Source organism: Anabrus simplex, chromosome 7 (genome assembly GCF_040414725.1).
Source record: "Anabrus simplex isolate iqAnaSimp1 chromosome 7, ASM4041472v1, whole genome shotgun sequence".
NCBI classification, from domain to species: domain Eukaryota; kingdom Metazoa; phylum Arthropoda; class Insecta; order Orthoptera; family Tettigoniidae; genus Anabrus; species Anabrus simplex.
In genome coordinates this window covers 201,385,622-201,406,429 of record NC_090271.1, presented here as the reverse complement: position 1 = coordinate 201,406,429, position 20,808 = coordinate 201,385,622, and the positions used below count along the sequence as shown (strand labels likewise).

At 38.1% G+C, this 20,808-nt stretch overlaps 1 protein-coding gene across 1 annotated transcript in view; it reads right to left on the bottom strand.

Annotated features, from left to right (window-relative positions):
* LOC136877468 (carbonyl reductase [NADPH] 1) overlaps positions 1 to 20,808 on the bottom strand; it is a 172,210-nt gene that overhangs the window by 106,837 nt on the left and 44,565 nt on the right. Inside the window, exons 4-5 of the mRNA XM_067151527.2 lie at positions 5,911 to 6,149; positions 2,233 to 2,438 (exon numbers count right to left, since the gene is read on the bottom strand). Of these exons, the coding sequence (XP_067007628.1) occupies positions 2,233 to 2,438; positions 5,911 to 6,149 (445 nt within the window). The remainder of the gene's footprint in view (positions 1 to 2,232; positions 2,439 to 5,910; positions 6,150 to 20,808) is intronic.

Here is a 20,808-nt window from a genome sequence, read left to right as displayed (position 1 = left end):
CCCACTTACGCATTAGGATTCATCTTAGGTAGAGCAGCATTTTCATAAGCGTGTAGATTGAGTATCGCAACAACTCGAAAGAGCTACACCCGGCTTTGGAGGCCACACGCCATTATTATTATTATTATTATTGTATTTACATGACGAAAAATGCCCAAAGAGTACACATATTTTATTATTTTGCTTTTCCTCTATTTTATATGTCACCTGCATTTATCGTTTTTCCGCATCCATCGGCATTTTGCCCCTCCCCCCAGAAAAACGATGCATCAAGGTTTTACTGTATAGTACAAGTATGTAGTCTTTTTGTTTACATCTGCAGATCGTATTGTCACAGTCTCCTCCTTCAGTGGGTGATAGAGTAGAATGAAAATTAGTCTGTTCTCTTTTCTGCATTGTTGTTAAATTTCTAATAAAATACAGATAACTCATGAGTTGTGAGAGTATTACTTCCCTATTTTATCATTCCTTATCATAGAAGTAATTGTCTTAAGTTATTAACTTCAGTCTTGACTATCTCATGAACTATTATAATTGGTACTAAGGTAGGTTGGATTTAATCAACGAACAATTCAATGAGAAATATCTCCTTAATAAGGCACACATCAAGTTGAAACAACCCTGTATAATTTACTGCCTTTAAAAATTATTTTATGATGTGATGCATTTTAGCACTCAGGGCATCAACTAGTGAGACAAACATACAGAGGGATCCAGAAAAATGTAGACGCTATTTGATAGTTAATATCTTTGGAACAGAATGACATATCGTTGTAATTCTTGCACGGTAGCATAGTCCATTGTTTTCTCAACAGATCATGAAGGTCACGTGAATGGCGGGACAATTCTGACGCATTTTCCAGCAGATAAGAGTGCACCAATGAATGAAGTAAGGTTGCCGTTTCAGCAACGCAAGGCCATATTGAAGTAGTATTGGAAGTATGAAAACATGATGGAGATGCAATGGCGTTGTGTGTACGGAACTCAGCCACCAACACGTACAACAATTTATCGTATTCTGGATAAATTTGAAGCCAACGGTACTGTCCAGGATGTGCATAAAAGAAGGTCTGGCTGACCAAATCATCAAGTCCAGCTTCCAGTGCTGCTGTGTTGCAACATTTTGGTAGGTCACCTCAAAAAATTGTGAATCAGGGTGCACGTGGAAGTGGGGTAAGCCAATCAACCGTACAACGAATTCTGAAGGCTGCAAAGGGGAAACTGTACATTTCAAGATCGCTGCAAGCTACAAACGAGGACAACCCAGATCAATGGATGGAGTATTGCGAGTGGTTTGAAGGCATGCTTTGCAAAGATGAACGGTTTGCTGGGATGGTTATCTGATCTGACGAGGCGCAATTCAAACTGAACGGTACTGTAAACCACCACAACTGCATGTACTGAGCTTCTGAAAATCCTCACATTCACGTGGACAAACATGTTAATCTACCCGGTGTCAATGTGTGGTGTGGTCTGTCATCGCACGGTTTGATCGGTCCATTCTTCTTTGAAGATATCATAACTGATGAGGTGTATCCTTATGTGCTACAAACATCAATTTTACCTGCCATCCGAGAGGTGTTTGGAAATTAAAGATTTTACCTACAACAGGATGGTGCTTTGCCGAGATGTCAGAGCCTACTTGGATGAAAATCTACCTGGTGAGTATCCACCACGGTCTCCAGACCTTACAGTTCTTGACTTCTAACTATGGGGGACCTTGAAAAATGAAGTTTATCGACAAATGCCAGTTACACTGAACGAGCTACGAGAAACCATCGAGGCATCCTGTGTGGCTATCACACCAGCAATACTGACAGCCGTAGTTCAGTCAGCAGTTCACGGCATTGACATTGTTTGGCAGCTAATGGGAGTCACTTTGAACACAAAATAAACTTCCCCCAGTGCAAGAATTGTAACGATATGTTATTTTGTTCCATTAATATTGACTATCAACAAGTGTCTACATTTTCCCGGACCCCTCTCTAGTGTATGGGATTTGGGACTAAAGATTACTTTTAAATGATTCTTACGTATTATATTATACTAGAACAAATATTTTTGCCAATGATCAGAGGTAATGCAGCAAAAATATATGCATGTCTATAAAACATTAGATTATGCTATATAGCATGTTCCTTTTTTTAGACTTTGATTAAAATACAAAGCTACTTGTTCTAAGCCGAGACCTGAAAAACATACCACCATAAGCAATATAAAAATAAAAATCACCTTCTTCAGGAGTAAGATGACCCATATGACTTGTCATATCTGTCTTTACATAACCAGGGTGAACAGCATTAACAACAAGGTCTTCACGAGAATCTTTGTCGAAAGCACGTTGCTGGATGAAGGTCAGTGCACTAACACCAACCTTAGAAACTGAGTAACAGCTATTTGGCCAGCCTTCAGCACTGTGTCTGCCTTCTTCTGCAGCTCTATGAAAGAAAAGCACTATGTTGAGTGAAATAATGAAGGTCTAGCTGGGGAAGATTAATAGTTCAACTTTATTCTAGTAGAAAACATGTTAATACACCCTTTCATAATTATGTTCCAACAGATAATTGAGAAGCTTGATTGTAACATCATACATTGTCAAACTTGATATTCCTCCTGTAGACAGCACCACACAAACCTATTCCAATATAAATATATAATATTCCAAATTTAACTATTAACATAGCTATAAATAAGAAAGTGTTAATTTCACTCCAATGTCACAAACAGTTATTGGAAGAAAAAAAGAAAAAAAAAAAAGAATGAACTACAAGCGAACATCATCAAGGCCTAGTTACTACAGTTTATAAACAGTTCCCAAAACAGCTGGAGAGCAGGTTAGATGATCCTCCTGCAGGTACTGCCACTTTGACAAAGGCAATATGGCATTACCAGGTGTTTTTGGAGGGTTACATGCTCAAATGACCCTTAGAGCTATGCCAGCAAGAACTATGGCTCCTAGTAGGGCCACACAAGCCGGACTAAGAGCAGTACCCTGGTCCTCCAGGTTGGGGGTTGAGCATGGAGTTAACAACCCTACCCCAGAAAAAACTCTAATTACGGAACCAAAGGACAAAGGAAACCAGGTGGACATAATGGATAAACGACCCTGGCAACAGAAATGGCAAGTGAATTGGTATTTCGTGACATGGAATGTAACAACGCTGAATAAACCTGGAGAACTAATGAATCTAAAGAACGAAATGAAGAAATATAATATGAAGGTGGTAGCAATACAAGAGGTAAAATGGAATGGAAGTGGAATACTTGCAACTGGGACACACACCTTGTTCTATAGTTGTGGAAACAGAGGATACGGAGGTACAGGGTTCCTTGTTGATAATGCATATGAGAATGTAATACTGAACTTCAAGCCCGTTAATGACAGAATTTGTGTCCTACGTGTGAACGCCCGCTTCTTTAATATATCTTTCATATGTATATATGCACCAACAGAAGATGCAGAGTCAGCAGAGAAAGATATCTTTTATGAACAACTGGAACAAGAATTAGCACTAGTGGTGAAGCATGATGTTAAAGTTGTTATGAGGGATTTCAACGCCCAAGTGGGAAGAACGATTATGGTATAAGGGTGATTGATTTTGCTACGGGTAAGGGCCAGAGCTATTCCACACGTAATAGCAGAATTTGTCATGTTCATTTCTCTGATGATTTAATAGTAAAATCAGATAATTTTATAGTGAACGGTGAAAAAGTGGACATCTCTCGTGTGAGATGGAAATTACATACAGGAGCAGTGCCTTACATTTTCCCAAATTTGTCAAAATATCTTTCAAGTGAGATTAAGTTCCGTGAAACTCCCAACAGGAAAAATAACGTAGACACCATCAGGAAAGAAGAAAGAAATTGAAGACGGGAGTGCACACTTGAGAATAATCAAGAGTAAATTTTCAGTTCTCACCGATATAAAAGACTATGGTTCAAGCAACAATGAAGTGTTTTTAACACATCCTTCGAAAAGTGCATGTGACATTCTTTTCCAGGCCGAGAAAGTAATTAATGGAAAACTGAACTCAAAATCGATGTGGGGCAAAATATTTTTTGATTTTATCAATTCTATAGAAAAAAATCAGTTGATCCCTCAGGAGCTGGCTGTTATGTTCAACATGTTATGGATATAATCCCCAGACATATTATTATCTGAAGTGACGATTTTTCTTCAGAACAAAAGGAAATCTGGCGAGATTTACAATCTCGAACATCTGCCAAATCTTCAGCAAACGTTTAAAAGTCCAGTAACCAAAAAATTGAGTTGGTAAGTAGAGTATTACCTTTAAATAGTACACAGGTGGTCATTTTAATATGCTGGGAATTATGTGCTATTTATCTGCATATGTACACTCCAGTAACCTGTGCTTTCCGCAATATGTGATGAAGGCCATAGGTCTTATTTTCATGTTTGATTTATCCCATTGTACCCTGCCGTGGTATTTTAATTGTAATCTCTCATTGTTTTTTAAAAGATAGTGTAGGCTATATACTTATCAGTTGCGAAGTAATACGTTTCCTCTAGCATCAATCCTAAGACCAGCTGATTGGTAATGTGGAGCTTGCCCACTCTAGTGCTGCCTGGTGGGGTGCGCTTGAACTCGAGGAGTCCTCACACTTGTTTTTATATTCGTCATGCTATTACTGCATAAAAAAACCAGGTTCTAGCATGGGTTATTTTAAGAGAAGAGAAAATTGCAGAGGAGAGAATAAAAAGAACTGATATTTCTTAGCTTGCCATCTGTTTAATGTCATACAGCACTAGTATTTGTCTGCAGTAAAAATGGGAAGCCATGTGAACTATCCTCAAGGTTTGAGTTTGAACCCTTTATCTCCCGAATGTGTAAGCTTACAGCTACGCGAGCTTAAGTAGCAAGAAAACACTTCCGTCATATCAGTTAAAAAAAGGGAGAAGAGTAGAGAAATATTGAGAGATGCATGGAAATTGCAAAATTGCAAAACCTGATAACAGAATAAATATTTAATTACGCACAATGTGCATGAATAATATAAGAAATAAATTGACAGGAGGATCCAGCTTTTCTATACAATATAAATGTGCATGAATATAAGACAAAACCATCAAACTTCCATACAGAAATTTGTTAACAATTCTGTCCTCTCAATTCGCACATCAAGGTATGATACCTTCCACAGATTTCACCATTGTTTTCTATCAGTTTTGATGTGAACGTTCCAGTTGACTAGAAAACGAATAGAAATCTCAAGAATATGTGTGAAAAGTGTTAGCCTGTACTCACGGAAACGAACAGATATACGCGACAAATAGAACATTACGACGAAGGATGTGCATTGTATGTCAAATAGAACGTTACGGGGAAGGATATGCATTGTATGTCAGAACTAACAAATGTTTATGAATAGTTTTTTTGTTTTATAAGGTGTTAACAGTTTCTTAACTAATTTAAATGAGTATGTTATTCAAGCGGAGCGGATCCGTATTGCCTCCAAGTCCCACCCAAGCGTGATGTCATCAAAGCTACAGTACGGCCTGTACATCATGAAGGTAGTGCAACTGGTAACTCAGCACTTAAACGTTTAAAATGTAGATTGGAAACTCACTCAGAAGTTGGCCCCACTGGACAACATACATACATACATACATACATACATACATACATACATACATACATTGTTGTTGTTGAGTGAATGTGTGACAGTTTGAGTGCTACTGTTGTCAGGTTTTGAACTGCCATTATTGGAATGGGAGGGGTTAGGGGAAGTTGTCAAGCAGGTTGCATCATAAATGGGGCTGACTGAAGTATCAATCCTACTCTTCTTCAAATACTAATCAGAAATTAACAGGATATTATTTAGTATGTTAGTAGTGTAATTGATTTAATTCACTACATGTTATTAAATTGTTCCATAAAGTAAACTTACTTAACAAATGCATTCATGAGGTCACACAGCTGTTCTTCAGTAAGATTGGGATCTGACAACTGGTCACGTAGCTTCTGTCCTGGAATAACACTGAGGTGTCCCAGAGAGCTTGTCAAGTTCACCACTCGAGCATGAGGCCGCAATATAGGGAAGAGTGTATGGCATGTAGCCAAAACTCCAAAAAAATTTACAGCAATTGTGTTCCTTGCTTGCTCGCCAAATGGTTCCTTTGCCCTAACCTACAGAAATAAGAAAAAAAAAAGAAAAAATTAATATTTCACAATAATACAAAAGAATTTCCATATATACATACATACATACATACATTACTGTTGTTGTTGTTGACTGAGTCATCAGTATACTGGTTTGATGCAGCACTCCATGCCATCCTATCCTGTGCTACTCTTTTCACCTCTACGTAACTACTACATCCTAAATTTGCTTGTCATATTCATACCTTGGTCTACCACCTACACTTCCCTCAAAAACCAACTGAAAAAGTCCTGGGTGTCTTAAGATGTGTCCTATCATTCTATTTCTTCTTCTTGTCAAATTTAGCGAAATCAATCTCCTCTCAACAATTCGATTCAGTATCTCTTCATTCGTAATTTGATCTATCCATCTCACCTTCAGCATTCTTCTGTAACACGACATTTCAAAAGCTTCCGTTCTCTTTCTTTCTGAGCTACTTATCATCGACGTTTCACTTCCATACAAACTTCTTTAAAATCATCTCATTCCTATATCGATGTTCGAAGTGAGCATATTTCTTTTCTTAAAAAAGGCATTCCTTGTTTGTGCTAATCTGCATTTTATGTCCTCCCTACTTCTGCCATCATTAGTTATTTTTCTACCAAGTAACAATATTCATCTACATCTACTTCCTTTAAGACTCCATTTCCTAATCTAATATTTCCTGCATCACCTGACTTTGTTCGACTGCACTCCACTACTTTTGTTTTGGACTTATTTATGTTCATCTTGTACTCTTTCCCCAAAACTATGTCGGTACCATTCAGCGCTTCAGACATTCTGCAGCCTCAGATAAAATAATATCATCAGCAAATCTTAGGGTTCTGATTTCTTCTCCTTGGATTGTGATTCCAGATTCCTCTTTGATTTTCTTTGCTGCCTGTTCTATATAAACACTAAAAAAAAAAAAAAAATGCAGCCTTGCCTCACTGCCTTCTGGATTATTGCTTCTTTTTCAAAACCCTTGATTCTTAACACTGCAGACTGATTTTTATAAACATTATAGATATGTAATTCTTCATTCTTGGTATCTGATCACTATCACCTTCAGAATTTCAAATAGCTTGGTCCAATCAACATTATCAAATACCTTTTCTATATCTACGAACACCTTGCATGTGGGCTTGTGCTTCTTAATTTGGTCCTTTAAGATCAGACGTAGAGTCAGGATTCCTTCATGTGTTGCTACATTTTTTCTGAAGATAAATTGATCTTCCAACTCAGCTTCAACTTGTCTTCCCATTTTTCTGTAAATAATACGCATTAAAACTCTGCACGCATGAGATACTAAAGTAATGATGTGGTAGTTTTCATACTTGTCAGCACCAGCTTTCTTGGGAATAGGTATAACATTCTGCCAATAATTGGATGGCACTTCTCCTGTATCATACATCTTACACACTAAATGGAATAATCTCACCATGCTGGTTTGTCATTTAACTTCATGGTTTTGATCTGTATTGAACTGTGATCACAATAATAACTAAACTTATGCTGTAATGGTCCACCTTCTCAATACTATATTATGCAATGTTTACATTGCATTTTTAATCTGGGGACTAGTTTCAGCCTTGCCCCACTCTCTCCCTTTTCTTTGAATCTAACAATCTCAACTCCTCCCCATAAATATGAGGCACACAACAGTACGCCATGCACCACATGCCGAAATGAAAGGTAAGTCTCGAATAACCTGTGCCATTTGATAAGCACACTCTCTCCTTTTAGTTTATTAATTTATTCAGTTTAACTTCATGGACACCGCATTGAATTGCGAATCCTTACCAGCTGCAATCTAAGAACGTGCCAGCTATTTAATCATGTCTTTGTGTGCCATCCTTGATTCAACCATTGATAATTTCCAACAGAGGAACTTTTCAGCATTTTCATGATATTTTAAGAAGAAGCACTAATGGAACATTTTAACACAATGCAACACACACATCTAAGAATTTTAGAGCATGATTTTAATTTCGTCATAATTCACGTGTTGTGCACAAAGTTCATCCCAGACGCCTTTAACACCTTTTAAAGTAATTTGTGTATGATTTATACATTTGTTTCAGTTATTAGATGTGTTTGTACAGTTTGGCATTAAGGCTGATGATGGCCAGCCAAGGCCAAAACTAGTCCCTGGATTAAAAATGCAATGTAAACATTGCATAATATAGTATTGAAAAGATGGACCATTACGAGATAAGTTTAGTTATTATTATTATTATTATTATTCTTGCGTTCCGGCCTTCTAAGGACCATGTTACAATTTCAATTCTTCCTCCTTAGTTGTTCTTTCCTTTTCTTCCACTATTCTTTCATTGTTTCACTGTGCCTTTTCCTGTCTTCAGTCCACTTTGTGCCTGTTTTCTTTTCCTTCCTCCCTTGGAATCCTTCGATTTATAAGACTTTCTTCCTAAAAATCTTCCTTTCCAATATTGTTCCTTTCCAGGTCTTTCTTGACTTCTTGAATCCAGGTAGTAGTTGATTTCTTTTCCCAAAGATACTTGAAGATCCGTTTAGTTAGTCTATTGTCATCCATTCTGTAACTGTGTCCAAGAATAAGCAATTTCCTTTTTATTGTTTCTGATATGTTTTCTATGTTCTGGTAAATTTCGTTGTTACTTCTTAATTTCCAAAACTCTGCAATTCTTAGAGGACCCAATATTTTCCTTGTTATTCTTCTTTCTAATATTTCTAATTTATCAAGCTTGTAGGTCAGTGCTAGACATTCGCTGGCATAAAGGCATTCTGGTTTCACTACTGTGTTGTAGTGCTTTATTTTAAGTTTTCTTGATAAGCACTTTTTGTTGTAAGTATTCTTAGTTATATCATACGCTCTTTCCATCTTTTGTATGCTCTCCTCTATAGCAGATTTTTCTAAACCATTTTCTTGAATTGTCTCATCCAAATATTTGAATTTCTTTACCTTTTCTATTTGACCAATATCCGTTACTAAAAACTTTGGGGCACTTTTTATATTCGTCAAAAATTTTGTTTTCTCGGCAGAGATTCTCAAGCCTGTCATGTTGGCTGTCTTTTCAAGGAGATTGACTTGCATTGCTGCACCTGAAAGGCTTTCTGCAAGTATGGCAAAGTCATCTGCAAATGCTAGAAAATTTATAGCAACAAGTTTGTTCTTCTACCCCAGCATGAGTGGCAATACTTTGGATTCTTTCAGTTTTTCACTCCAAATTCTTACAATTTTCTCCATGACACAATTGAAAAGGAGTGGAGATAGACTATCGCCCTGGCTGACACCTGTATTTATTTTGAAAGGTCGAGATATTCCACCCATAAATTTTACTTTCGAGATAGTGTCTGTAAGTGTTTCACGAATTAGGTTTGCCAATTTAGTTTTAACTCCAAATTCATGGATTACTTTATCTAAGGTTTCCTTATCAACAGAGTCAAAAGCTTTTTTAAAGTCAATAAATGTTACAACTATGTCTTTTTGGAGTTTATTAATCTGCGTCGAATTATAGATTTCAGGTTGAAAATCTGTTCGGAGCAAGATCTTCCCTCTCTAAATCCACCTTGATATTCACCCAATTGACTGTTCAGTGTCGATTTTACTCACTTTAGTAGTATTGTTGAGAATATCTTTTAAGCAACTAGCAAGAGAGATATACCTCTGTAGTTGTTGACATCTTGCTTGTTACCCTTCTTGTGTAATGGGTGTATTAGAACCACTTTCCAATCCTTTGGGATATTTTCTGCTTCCCAAATTTCTTCAAAGATTATTTGTAGATCTTCTATAATTTTTGGTTCAGCCCATTTTAAAAGTTCAGCTGTTATGGAGTCTTCCCCACTAGCTTTGTTATTTTTAAGATTTTTTAATGCTTTCTTAATTTCTTCCGCTGTTGGAGGTGAATCAGCTTCTAGATTTTCGTGAATTTCTGAAAATTCTAATTTATGATTTGGCTCAGGGCAGTTCAGCAGGTGTTCGAAGTGTTTTGCCAGAATCTCACAATTCCCGGCATGGTTAAGGCCAATATTACCATTTGCACCTCTGAAGCAAATACTCCGGGATTGATAACCTTTCAGGTTATTCTTAAAGGTCTGATAGAAATTTCGGGAGTTATTTCTTACAAAATTATTCTCAATTTCTACTAGCTGCGATTTTTCAAAAGATCTTTTAACCTGGCTTATTATTTTTGTTGTTTAAGTAGCTCATAGTGTTCATTCTTTCCGGAACAGTTCCATTTTTCGTTCTTTCCATAAGTGCTTCCTCACATATGTTATTCCACCATACTTTCTTTTTAGTTTTAACTGATCCAAATACTTTCTTCACTGCACTATTCATCTGTTTAGATAATTCTGGAAATTTGCCATGCTGAGTTATTTTAATTTTTTTCCTGAAAGTTTCCTATAGTTGCTTGTGTAATGTTGAGTCTATCTATGTTGTATTTCAGTAATTTTCTCGGCCTTCTTTGATTCCTGCGAGGTAGAAGCTTTAGCTTAATTTTAGAGAGGTAGTGATCGGAGTCAAACTCCCCACTTCTTATTACTTTAGCATTCATAATTTCCTTAATACTTTTTGAGAAATAGCTACAGGGTCCAATTGAAACTCACCTAACATCGGGTTTGGGGACACCCATGTTTTAGCCTTTCTTGGAAATTTCTTAAAGAAGGTCGACATTAATTTTAGGTGAAAGGATTTACAGAGATTAATTAGTCTCATGCCATTTTTGTTTGTTCCTTTGCGTGCCGGATATGCCCCTACTGTTTTGCTGAAAACTTTTTCTTTGCCTATTTGTGCATTAAAATCACCTAGTAGAATAATAACATTTGATTTTGGAATTTTTGACATTTCATCATCTAGAAGACTCCAGAATTCTTCAGTTTTACTTGGGTTCTTGCTATTATCTTCATTTATTGGTGCATGACATTTAACAAATGTATACTTTTTGTTCTTGCATTTAAGTATGAGAAGAGATAACCTTTCTGAACTAAATTTGAATTCCATAACATTATCAACTATTGGTTTATGGACATAACCTTTAAAGAATCTATAATTTTTTATTTCTGTTATATTCTCATCCTCATGTCTATCTAAGAAAATTTCCAGTTCTTTCTGTTTGCTGGTTTTTAGCAAGGAATTTACATTAAGAGTGCCTGCAAAGAATTTCCTCTTAAATTTAAGTCTGAAAAGATTCCAAGGATGCTCTGACTCACGCTTATTACAGATGTTGGGACTCCCCAGAACCCTAGGTCCCGCATAACGCAATGGTGGATTTCTCTTCCGAGCTACCACCTGGGGTAGTGCTTTCATTCAGTGGACTTTCCATTCTGCAATTGAAATTGTACATTGTACAAGGTAGGAAATTAATTCCAAGATAAGATTGGATTGTTAGTCTGAAATGATTTTTTTATTCGTGCTTTACTCCACTAGGTTCTTTTGCTCTCTCCGCCGTTGGGACATTAAATTCCTCATCCGCCTTCGAGACCACTAACCAGGTTTCACCTGTAACCCTAGGCAGGGGCCCTTACAGGGTGCTACCATCTGGAGCCAGATGGACCCAGGTTTTTTTTTACGAGGTTGTTACTCCTCCCCCTCCTCCTTCCCCATCGCTTGCAAGATGAGACCCCGGGCTTGGGACCGGTAATGGCGGAGTGTTATTATTATTATTATTATTATTATGCTGGTTCCTCCTAAGGCAGTCAGTAATTCAAAGGGCATGTCATCAATTCCAGGTGCCTTGTTCCTATTTAGGTCTCTCAAAGCTCTGTCGAACTCTGACCTCAAAATTGGGTCTCCTATTTCATCAGCATCAACAGCCTCTTCTCGTTCCAGAACCATATCATATACGTCTTCACCTTTATACAGCTGCTGGATATGTCCTACCATGTTCTGGCTTGTCTTCTTTCCCTAAAAGTGGTGTTCCATCTGAGTTTTCCTTTCTCCAAAGATTTCCAATTTTCCTGAATGCAGCACCTGCCTTTCCTAGGACCATACAACTTTCAACATTCTTGCACTTCTGTTCCAGCCTTTCTTCTTTAGCTGTCCAGCACTTTCTATCCACTTCATTCTTTATCGCCTGTATTCTTTTCTGCCCTATATCGTCATTCATTTGCCAGGTTTAGTATCTCCTGAGTTATCCGTTGATTCTTAGTTGATCTTTCCTTTCTTCCAAGCCTTCAGCAGCTCTACTGATGTCATTCTTCATGACTGTCCACTCTTCCTATACAGTCTTACCTACAGCCTTTTCATTTAGTCATGTGCAACATGTTCTTTGAAACACTCCCTTACACTCGTTTCTTTCAACTTGTCTACATCTCACCTACTTGCATTCCTCCCTTTCTTCAATTTCTTCAACCTCAGATGGCATTTCATGACCAACAAGTTGTGGTCAGACGTCCATGTCTGCTCCTGGGAAAGTCTTGCAATTGAACACCTGGTTTCTGAATCTCTCCCCAATCATAACAAAGTCTATTTGTTGGTTTTTCCCTTGGAATTAGCGAGGGATCCTACCTCTACCACATCAAGGGCAGTGTCCTGGAGCGCGAGACTTTGGCTCAGGGGATACAACTAGGGAGGAGGACCAGTACCTCACCCAGGTCGCTTCACATGCTATGCTGAACAGGGGCCTTGTGGGGGATGGGGAGATTGGAAAGGATAGACAAGGAAGAGGGAAGGAAGCGCCAATGTCTCCACGTCTCGTCCTCGTATTCAGCTGTTGTATGTAGTGTTTGAACCAAGTATTAGCAAGGACTAAATTATGATCAGTGCAGAATTCAATCAGCTGACTTCCTCTTTCATTTCTTTGTCCCAATCCAAATTCTCATACTGTATTACAGTACTGGCGATAAGTAATTTGACATATTTTTGACAAAAGATAAATGATACCCATAATGCAAAACAAACAGGAGACCGATTCATTGCTTTACCTGATTATGTCTGAGTAAAGAGTTCAGTGTTGTCTATGTTTCAAACCTAGCAGTAAAGTGGGCCCAACTATTTATGTGGAGACATATGAGATTTTACTTACAATAATGATTTACTTATGCCTGGTTTCAATTCTTTCTTTCATCCAAACAGATATTACAATGTGGAGAGGAAAGAGTATTCATTGGATCTTAGGCAAGCTGTGATTGCGGCCAAGAGCCAAGCACGAGTTGCAAAAGACTTTGTCCTTTTTTAGACAAATTGTAAATGTTTAGAACAGAGTCTACAACAACAGCAAAAAACTTATAAATAAGCCTAGGGCGCCCCCTACTCTTGAGTGACTCATTCAAAGGCAATGTGTTGCTAATCCTCGTATGACAGCAGTAGATGCATGGAACAATTTAGAAGACAATTATAAGATCAAACTTAGCTTAAATACTATCAAACGGTACCTCAAACACCAAAGTGTGGAGCGATGACAGTAAATTCAATATGTTCAACTCGGATGGAAATTCTTTGTCAGACGTCCAGTTAACATACGCAATGATGTACGGTACAAAAAACCCACAGTGAAACATGGTGGTCGTATAATGGCTGCTTTTCTAGAACTGGAGTTGGTACAATGGTAAAAATTGAGGGCACCATGGATCAATTTGTATATGGTAGGATCATTGAACAACATATGGTACCATACGCTAAACAAAACATGCCTCGTGGGTGGTTGTATCAGCATGAGAATGATCCTAAACTTCTAAGTTTGTCAAAACATGTCTCAGCAAGGAATGAGTCAGGGTTATTGATTGGCCAAGTTAAAGCCCTGACTTAAACCCAATTGAACATCTATGAGAGGAACTGAATAAGCATATTAAATGCAAAACATACACAAACCAAGAGGCATATTTTGAAGCTTTAAATAAAAAAATAGTCCAGAATTCCTGTCTCTTGCCTCAAGAAATTGGTAGACTCAATGCCAACTTGATGTGCAGCAGCGGTACAAGCAAATGGCTACCCGACTAAATATTAGATGGTACGAAGTATATATCAACTTCTGGAATGGTTTTTCTGCTCAATTTTACTCTAATGTAATTATTTGTGGTATACATTTACGTTTGTATGAATGTGATGGTTTGATTGGGTGTAAAAATGGTCAGATTATTTGTATTGTACAAGATCAAAACAATTTGTTTCTCAACATACTTATGGCCGGTGCTGTACCTTCTCTTCCTTGGCCTACCACTGCATTCCAGTTTCCCATCACAATTAGATTGTTGTTTCCTTTTACATATTAAATTACATCTTATATCTCTTCAAATATTCTTTTGATTTCATCATCTGCTGAACTAGTAGGCATACAGACCTGCACTATTGTGTGGTGGGCATTGATTTGGTGTCTATCTTGACAACAATAATCCTTTCATAGTAGTTGACCCGCTGCCATATTTTCTTATTCATTATTAAACCAACTCCTGCATTTCCCCCGTTTGATTTTGTGTTGAAAAATCTGTGGTGCTTGGCCAAAAATCCTGCTCTTCCTAACAGCGTATTTCACTTATACCAACTACATCTAACTTTAGTCCATCTCCCTTTATAGATTCTCTAACCTACCACAATGATTCAAACTTCTCACATTCCAACTCGCAGAACGTCAGTATCCATCTTCCTGAGGATTGCCTTTTCTTGTGGGGAGCTCGCAAGAGAAACTTTCCTGATCGAGGACCTGAGATAGGTCTTATTTTACCAGGAGGCGCAGCATATGATAAAATGATACATAGTCTAAGAGAGAGAGACAAAAAAAAGGGACTTTGGGAAGACTTCTACTCAATGGAGGCCATGACTGATCGGAAATGGGCTACCAACTGAGACATAGTTACAAGATTGGCTGCTCACGGATTCCACTTCAAGATGTGTAAAAACAAAGTATTTCATGAACCAAGAAAACTGTGTGTGTAGGCTATGTGACCAAGTGAAAGATATCATATCCAGAAAGTGTTCCTTGAGGTCCTGTTGGATTAATGAGTTTATCAAGGACTAACACTTATGCAGAGCATGTTAGTCGTCATGTTATTATATCTAATTGTGATCCTCTATGCACATTGTGTGCAATAAAATTATTATCTATATATATAAAATAGCTTGTCCTGACTGACTGACTGACTGACTGATTCATCATCGCCGAGCCAAAACTACTGGACATAAAGAAATGAAATTTTGGGGATATATTCACATTATGATGTAGGTGCTCGCTAAGAGAGGATTTTTGGATATTCCTTCGGTAAGGGGGTGAAAAGGGGGGATGAAATTTTAAAATGAGTGTATCTATATCTCAAAACTTTAAACGTTTTTAGATGTGAAAATTGTGTATTTAGAATCTTCTTTAAAAATAAGGAAACACGTATTTTTTTGTTTTCAGAAAATCCCAATAGGAGGGGTGAAAAAGGGTGAAAATGGGGGAAAATGGGTTGAATGCCTTTAATCAGGATACCGGTACTTATATATCCGAAACAGAAGATATTACAGACCTCAAAATTGGTACTTTTGATCTCTTTTAAAAATAAAGAAACACGTATTTTTTTGTTTTTGGAAAATCAATTAATGGGAGGGTGAAAAGGGGGTGAATTTTTAAAATGAGTGAATCTATATCTCCAAACTTTTAAAGTTTGCTGATGTAAAAATTGGTATTTAGAATCTTCATTAAAAATAAAGAAACACGTATTTTTTTGTTTTCGGAAAATCGCAATAGGAGGAGTGAAAAGGGGTGAAAATGGGTTGAATGCCTTTAATGAGGATACTTATATCTCAGAACCTGAAGATATTACAGACCTGAAAATTGGTGTTTGGGATCTCCTTTAAAAATAAAGAAAACGTATTTTTTGTTTGTGGAAAATCCAATTAATGGGGGGGGGGGGAAGGGGGTGATTTTTTAAAATGAGTGTATCTATATCTCAAAACTTTTAAAGTTTATAGATGTAAAAATTGGTAGTTAGAATCTCCTCTAAAAATAAAGGAACACGTATTTTTTGTTTCCTGTAAATCCTAATAGGAGGGGTGTAAAAGGGGTGAAAAATGGGTTGAATGCCTTTAATGGGGATACATATATCTCAGAAACGAAAGATATTACAGAACTGAAAATTTGTATATGGAATTTCCTTTAAAAATAAAGAAACACGTAATTCTTAGTTTTTGGGAAATCCAATTAATGGCGGTTAAACAGGAGTGACAAATTGGGGTGAATTTTTTGAAAGACTATATCTACAGAATATCTTGGAAACGTAAAATGTTACAGACGTAAAAAGTGGGTGTTTTGAATCTCCTGTAAATGTAAATAAACATAGGTGATTTGTTTTTGGAAACTCCACTTAAGGGGAACTCAAAAGGGGTGAAATTTTAAAATGAGAATTTTTACAGTATATCTAAAAAAAAAAAACTTAACATGTTACAGAAGTTAAGGTATTGTTTATCTCTATTAAACATAAAGAAACGTGTGTTTTTAGTTTTCGGCAATACCACTTGGGTGGAGGGGGGTGGTATAGGTGACTGAAAATGGTGTTGAATTCTTTTAATTAGGCTACTGATATCACAAAAATGAAGACGTTACAGACGTGAAATTTGATATTTGCGATCTTCTTTAAAAGAAAAGAAACACGTATTCTCGGAAAATCCAATGAAGGGGGGAGGGAAGAATTGAAAAATTAATTGGCTTAATTGTATGAGAATACATACATCTAATAAAAACTAAAGTTGTTACAGACGTGAAAATTCGTATTTGGATCTCCTTTAAAAACAAAGAAAAGCGCGTTTTGGTGGGGAAACCATCTTGGAGGGCGGGAGTGTAAAGGAGTTGAATTCCTTTCATGAGGACACATAAATCAAAAACTGAAGAAGTTAGAGTCGTGATCATTGGTATTTAAGAAGATCCTTTACTATTAAAGAAACAAGTATTTTTTGCGGGAAAATTCACTTGGGGGGGGGGGGAATATTGTGATATGAAGTGCAGAAAGTAAATTATTTTTATTGGGATACTTATATCTCAAAACTGAAGGTAATAGACATGAACATTGGTGTTTGGAATCTCCCTTAAACATAAAGAAACAAGCATTCTTTTAATTTTTTTGGTGGGGGGGGGGGGGGGAGTGGCGGTAAACAAACTTAACGGCGGTGGGGTGTAGAAGGAGGTGAGACCAATTGATTTTACTGTTCTTAATGTACTTATAAGGATCCTCCGTTGCTCAGGCGGCAGCGCGCCGGCCTCTCACAGCTGGGTTCCGTGGTTCAAATCCCGGTCACTACATGTGTCATTCGTGCTGGACAAAACGGAGGAGGGACAGGTTTTTCTCCGGATACTCCGGTTTTCCCTGTCATCAGCCATTACAGCGACACATAATAATAATAATAATAATAATAATAATGTTCCGGACCGTCATCAGTTGTGCGGACTGCGCTGGAAACGGCTCCTGGACTGGTAATGACTAAGAATGCAGTCCGGCCGCTGGTTTAGTGCCGCCAAGGCACCCAATATGACACCACGCCGGTTCTCCTGAAGGATTTCATCCATATTAAAAATGATCATAGGAAAATATGGCAAAGATTTAGGGACCCAACTGACCGGGAGGAATACCTGAGCCTAGCCCGGGAAGTAAGAAATCGATTGCTGGAAAGGAAGATTGAAAAATGGGAGGAAACATGCCGAAATCTAATAGAAAACGAGTCAGAACGGGAATTTTGGTTGATTCTCGCCGAAAACGAGTCAGAACGCGAATTTAGGCGGACTATATATCTAAAACAATAAGCATTCAATTATAAATTTCAGTATAATACCGTAGCGAAGCACGGGTATCTTGCTAGTATATATATATATATATAATTCACTGGGGCCATCAAGGACCACGTTAAGTCTTGTTGCATTTGACACTGAACTTGGCCTTCTTTAGAGCCCAAATTTCCCTCATTCTTTGTGAGTGGACCTGCTTACGCTCCTCTGTCCAAGGGGCACCGTGTCTTCTCTTTGGTTGCTCGTCTCGGTTTAGCCCGTTCGTCAATATTTTCTTGCGGAAGAGATCTCTGTTAAAGGCGTCTTCAGCTGAGATATGTAGCATTTGCAGGTCTTCTTTGGTATTTCTAAACCAGGGAATTGTGGTTTTGGGGTTTGAATCAAAAAAGTGAAAGATTTCTTTAGTTAACTTTCTTCTGTCCATTCTTTTCAGATGACCGTAAAATCGTGCCCGTCTTTTTCTGATCGTGTCGGTAATTTTCTCTATTTTGCTGTAGACTTCCTTGTTGGATCTCTTTTGATGGATTCCATTTCTGTACTTTGATCCCAAGATTCCTCTCACAATTTTGCGTTCTTTTTTCTCCAGTTCTTCAAGAAGTCCTTTGCTGGCATTTAGAGACAGGGTTTCGGCTGCATATAGAACTACTGGCTTCAGAACTGTTTCATAGTGACGTATCTTGGTGTTTTGGGAAAGGCATTTTTTGTTGTAGATTGTGCGGGATGTTTGGTAGGCTATTCCCAGTTTGCGTACTCGCTCCTGAAGTGCTTCTTTGTCCAGTCCATTTTTCATGATGATCTCACCCAAGTATTTGAATTTGTCTACTCGGGTGATGTCCCCGTATTTTGTATGGAGTTTTGGTGGAGCCTCTTTGATGTTAGTCATTACTTCTGTTTTCTCAAACGATATCTGCAAACCAGTTTGTTCGGCAATTTCCTTTAAAATTTCAACTTGAGCTCTAGCGGTTTCTATGTCGGTTGAGAGAACAGCAATATCATCGGCAAATGCTAAGCGGTCTGTTGCGATCCCCTTGGATTTTTTTCCTATTCTCAATGGACTGTAGTTGGTTTCCTGTAATCTCACCCGCCAGGTTCTGATGATCTTTTCAAGAACACAGTTGAAGAGTATCGGGGATAGCCCATCACCTTGTTGGACTCCTGTTTTGATGTCAAAGGAATGCGAGAGACATCCGTGGTACTTCACCTTGGATTTTGTATTGGTCAGGGTGGCTCTAATTAATGCCAGCAGTTTCAAATCAACTCCAAATTCATTTAAGATGTTTAGCAGGACTTCCCGGTCAATGGAGTCGTACGCTTTCTTAAAGTCCACAAAGACAGACACATACTGCTTGGACCTTAGTGTACAATATCTGATGATCGTTTTGAGATTTTGGATCTGTTCAGCTGTTGAGCGACCTTTTCTGAACCCTCCTTGGTATTCACCTATTTGATGTTCGACTTGTGCTTCCAAATGCTCCAGGATGGCAAGTGATAGAATTTTGTAAGTCACGGGTAGCAAAGATATTCCTCTGTAGTTGTTGATGTTCTTCATGCTGCCTTTTTTGTGTAATGGATGGATCAAAGCTATTTTCCAATCTTCGGGTAAGGTCTCCTTGTTCCAAATTTCTTCTATTTGCTTTTGCAAGATATCAAGTGATTCTTCTGGGGCATATTTCCATAGTTCTGCTACTACTGAGTCTTCCCCCGGCGCTTTGTTATTTTTGAGACGGGCAATGTGGCGCTTGATTTCATCTCTGTCGGGGGGTCTGGAATCTTGCTACCTGAGTAAGGGTTCCTTGGTCTCAATGGCGCTTTGCGGTTTAAAGCAATTAAGTAAATTCTTGAAGTAATCTGCCAGAATGCTGCAATTTTCTTCATTTGATGTCGTCAGTGTGCCGTCCGTTCGCTCAAAGCATAGAGATGGTGGTTTATAGCCAGTGAGTTTGCGTTTGAAGGCTCTGTAGTACTCTCTGCTTTCATTCTTCCTACAGTTTTGTTCTATCTTTTCAATGAGAGATTTTTCGTATTTACGTTTCTCAGTTCTGAACACCCTAGCTGCTTGGGCACGTTGGGTTTTGTAGGTTTCCCAATCATTTTCTGATTTCGTAGAGTTGTACTGTTTCCACGCATTGAGTCTTTCTTGGAGGACTGATTCGCAGGTACTATTCCACCAGGCATGCTTTTTGCTTCTCTTGATTTCTGCAACGTCTTTGGCGCCCCAACAAGGAGATGTTTTGGCGTTGTTAAAGTCACAGTCATTTGGTCTAGCCTTCTCCTGGAACTCCTCGACCCTTTGCCGAAGTTTATCATTGTCGAAGCGTGTGATCTGTTCGGTTGTCTTCCTTGTGTTTGCGGGAATTGGTTTGAATAATGATCTGAGGCCACATTGATGCCTCTCTTTACCTTGACATTCATAATCTCAGGGCTGTTTCTCCTGGAGATCGCAACATGATCAATTTGGAACTCTCCGAGAGCTTGGACGGGAGAACGCCAAGTCATTTGCTTTCTGGGTAGATGGCGAAAGTGGGTCGACATGACCTGCAGGTTGTGATTTTCACAAATGGTCACCAGTCTTTTGCCGTTGGGATTGGTTCTTTTGTGAGCAGGGTAATTTCCTATAACTTTCTTGTACTTCTGCTCACGACCTAGTTGGGCATTGAAGTCACCCAACAGAAGCTTAACATGGTGTTTGGGGATTTTGTTCAATTTTTCATCCAGTAGGTCCAAGAAATTATCAACTTCGTCTGGATCAGACTTGTTCTTATCATTTGTAGGGCATGTGCGTTAACTAGGGCGTAAGTTTTGTTCGCGCATTTAATTGTGAGTATAGACAATCTGTCATTCACAGGTTCGAAATTTGCAACCGATTTAAGGATCTTGGTTCTAACAGCAAACGCGGTTCCAAGCATCACAGCTCCATTGAGGATTCCTTTTTGCGCTTTGCTATTGAAAAATCGGTAGCCTTCAGATTAAAAAATCTCTTCATCTGGGTACCTTGTTT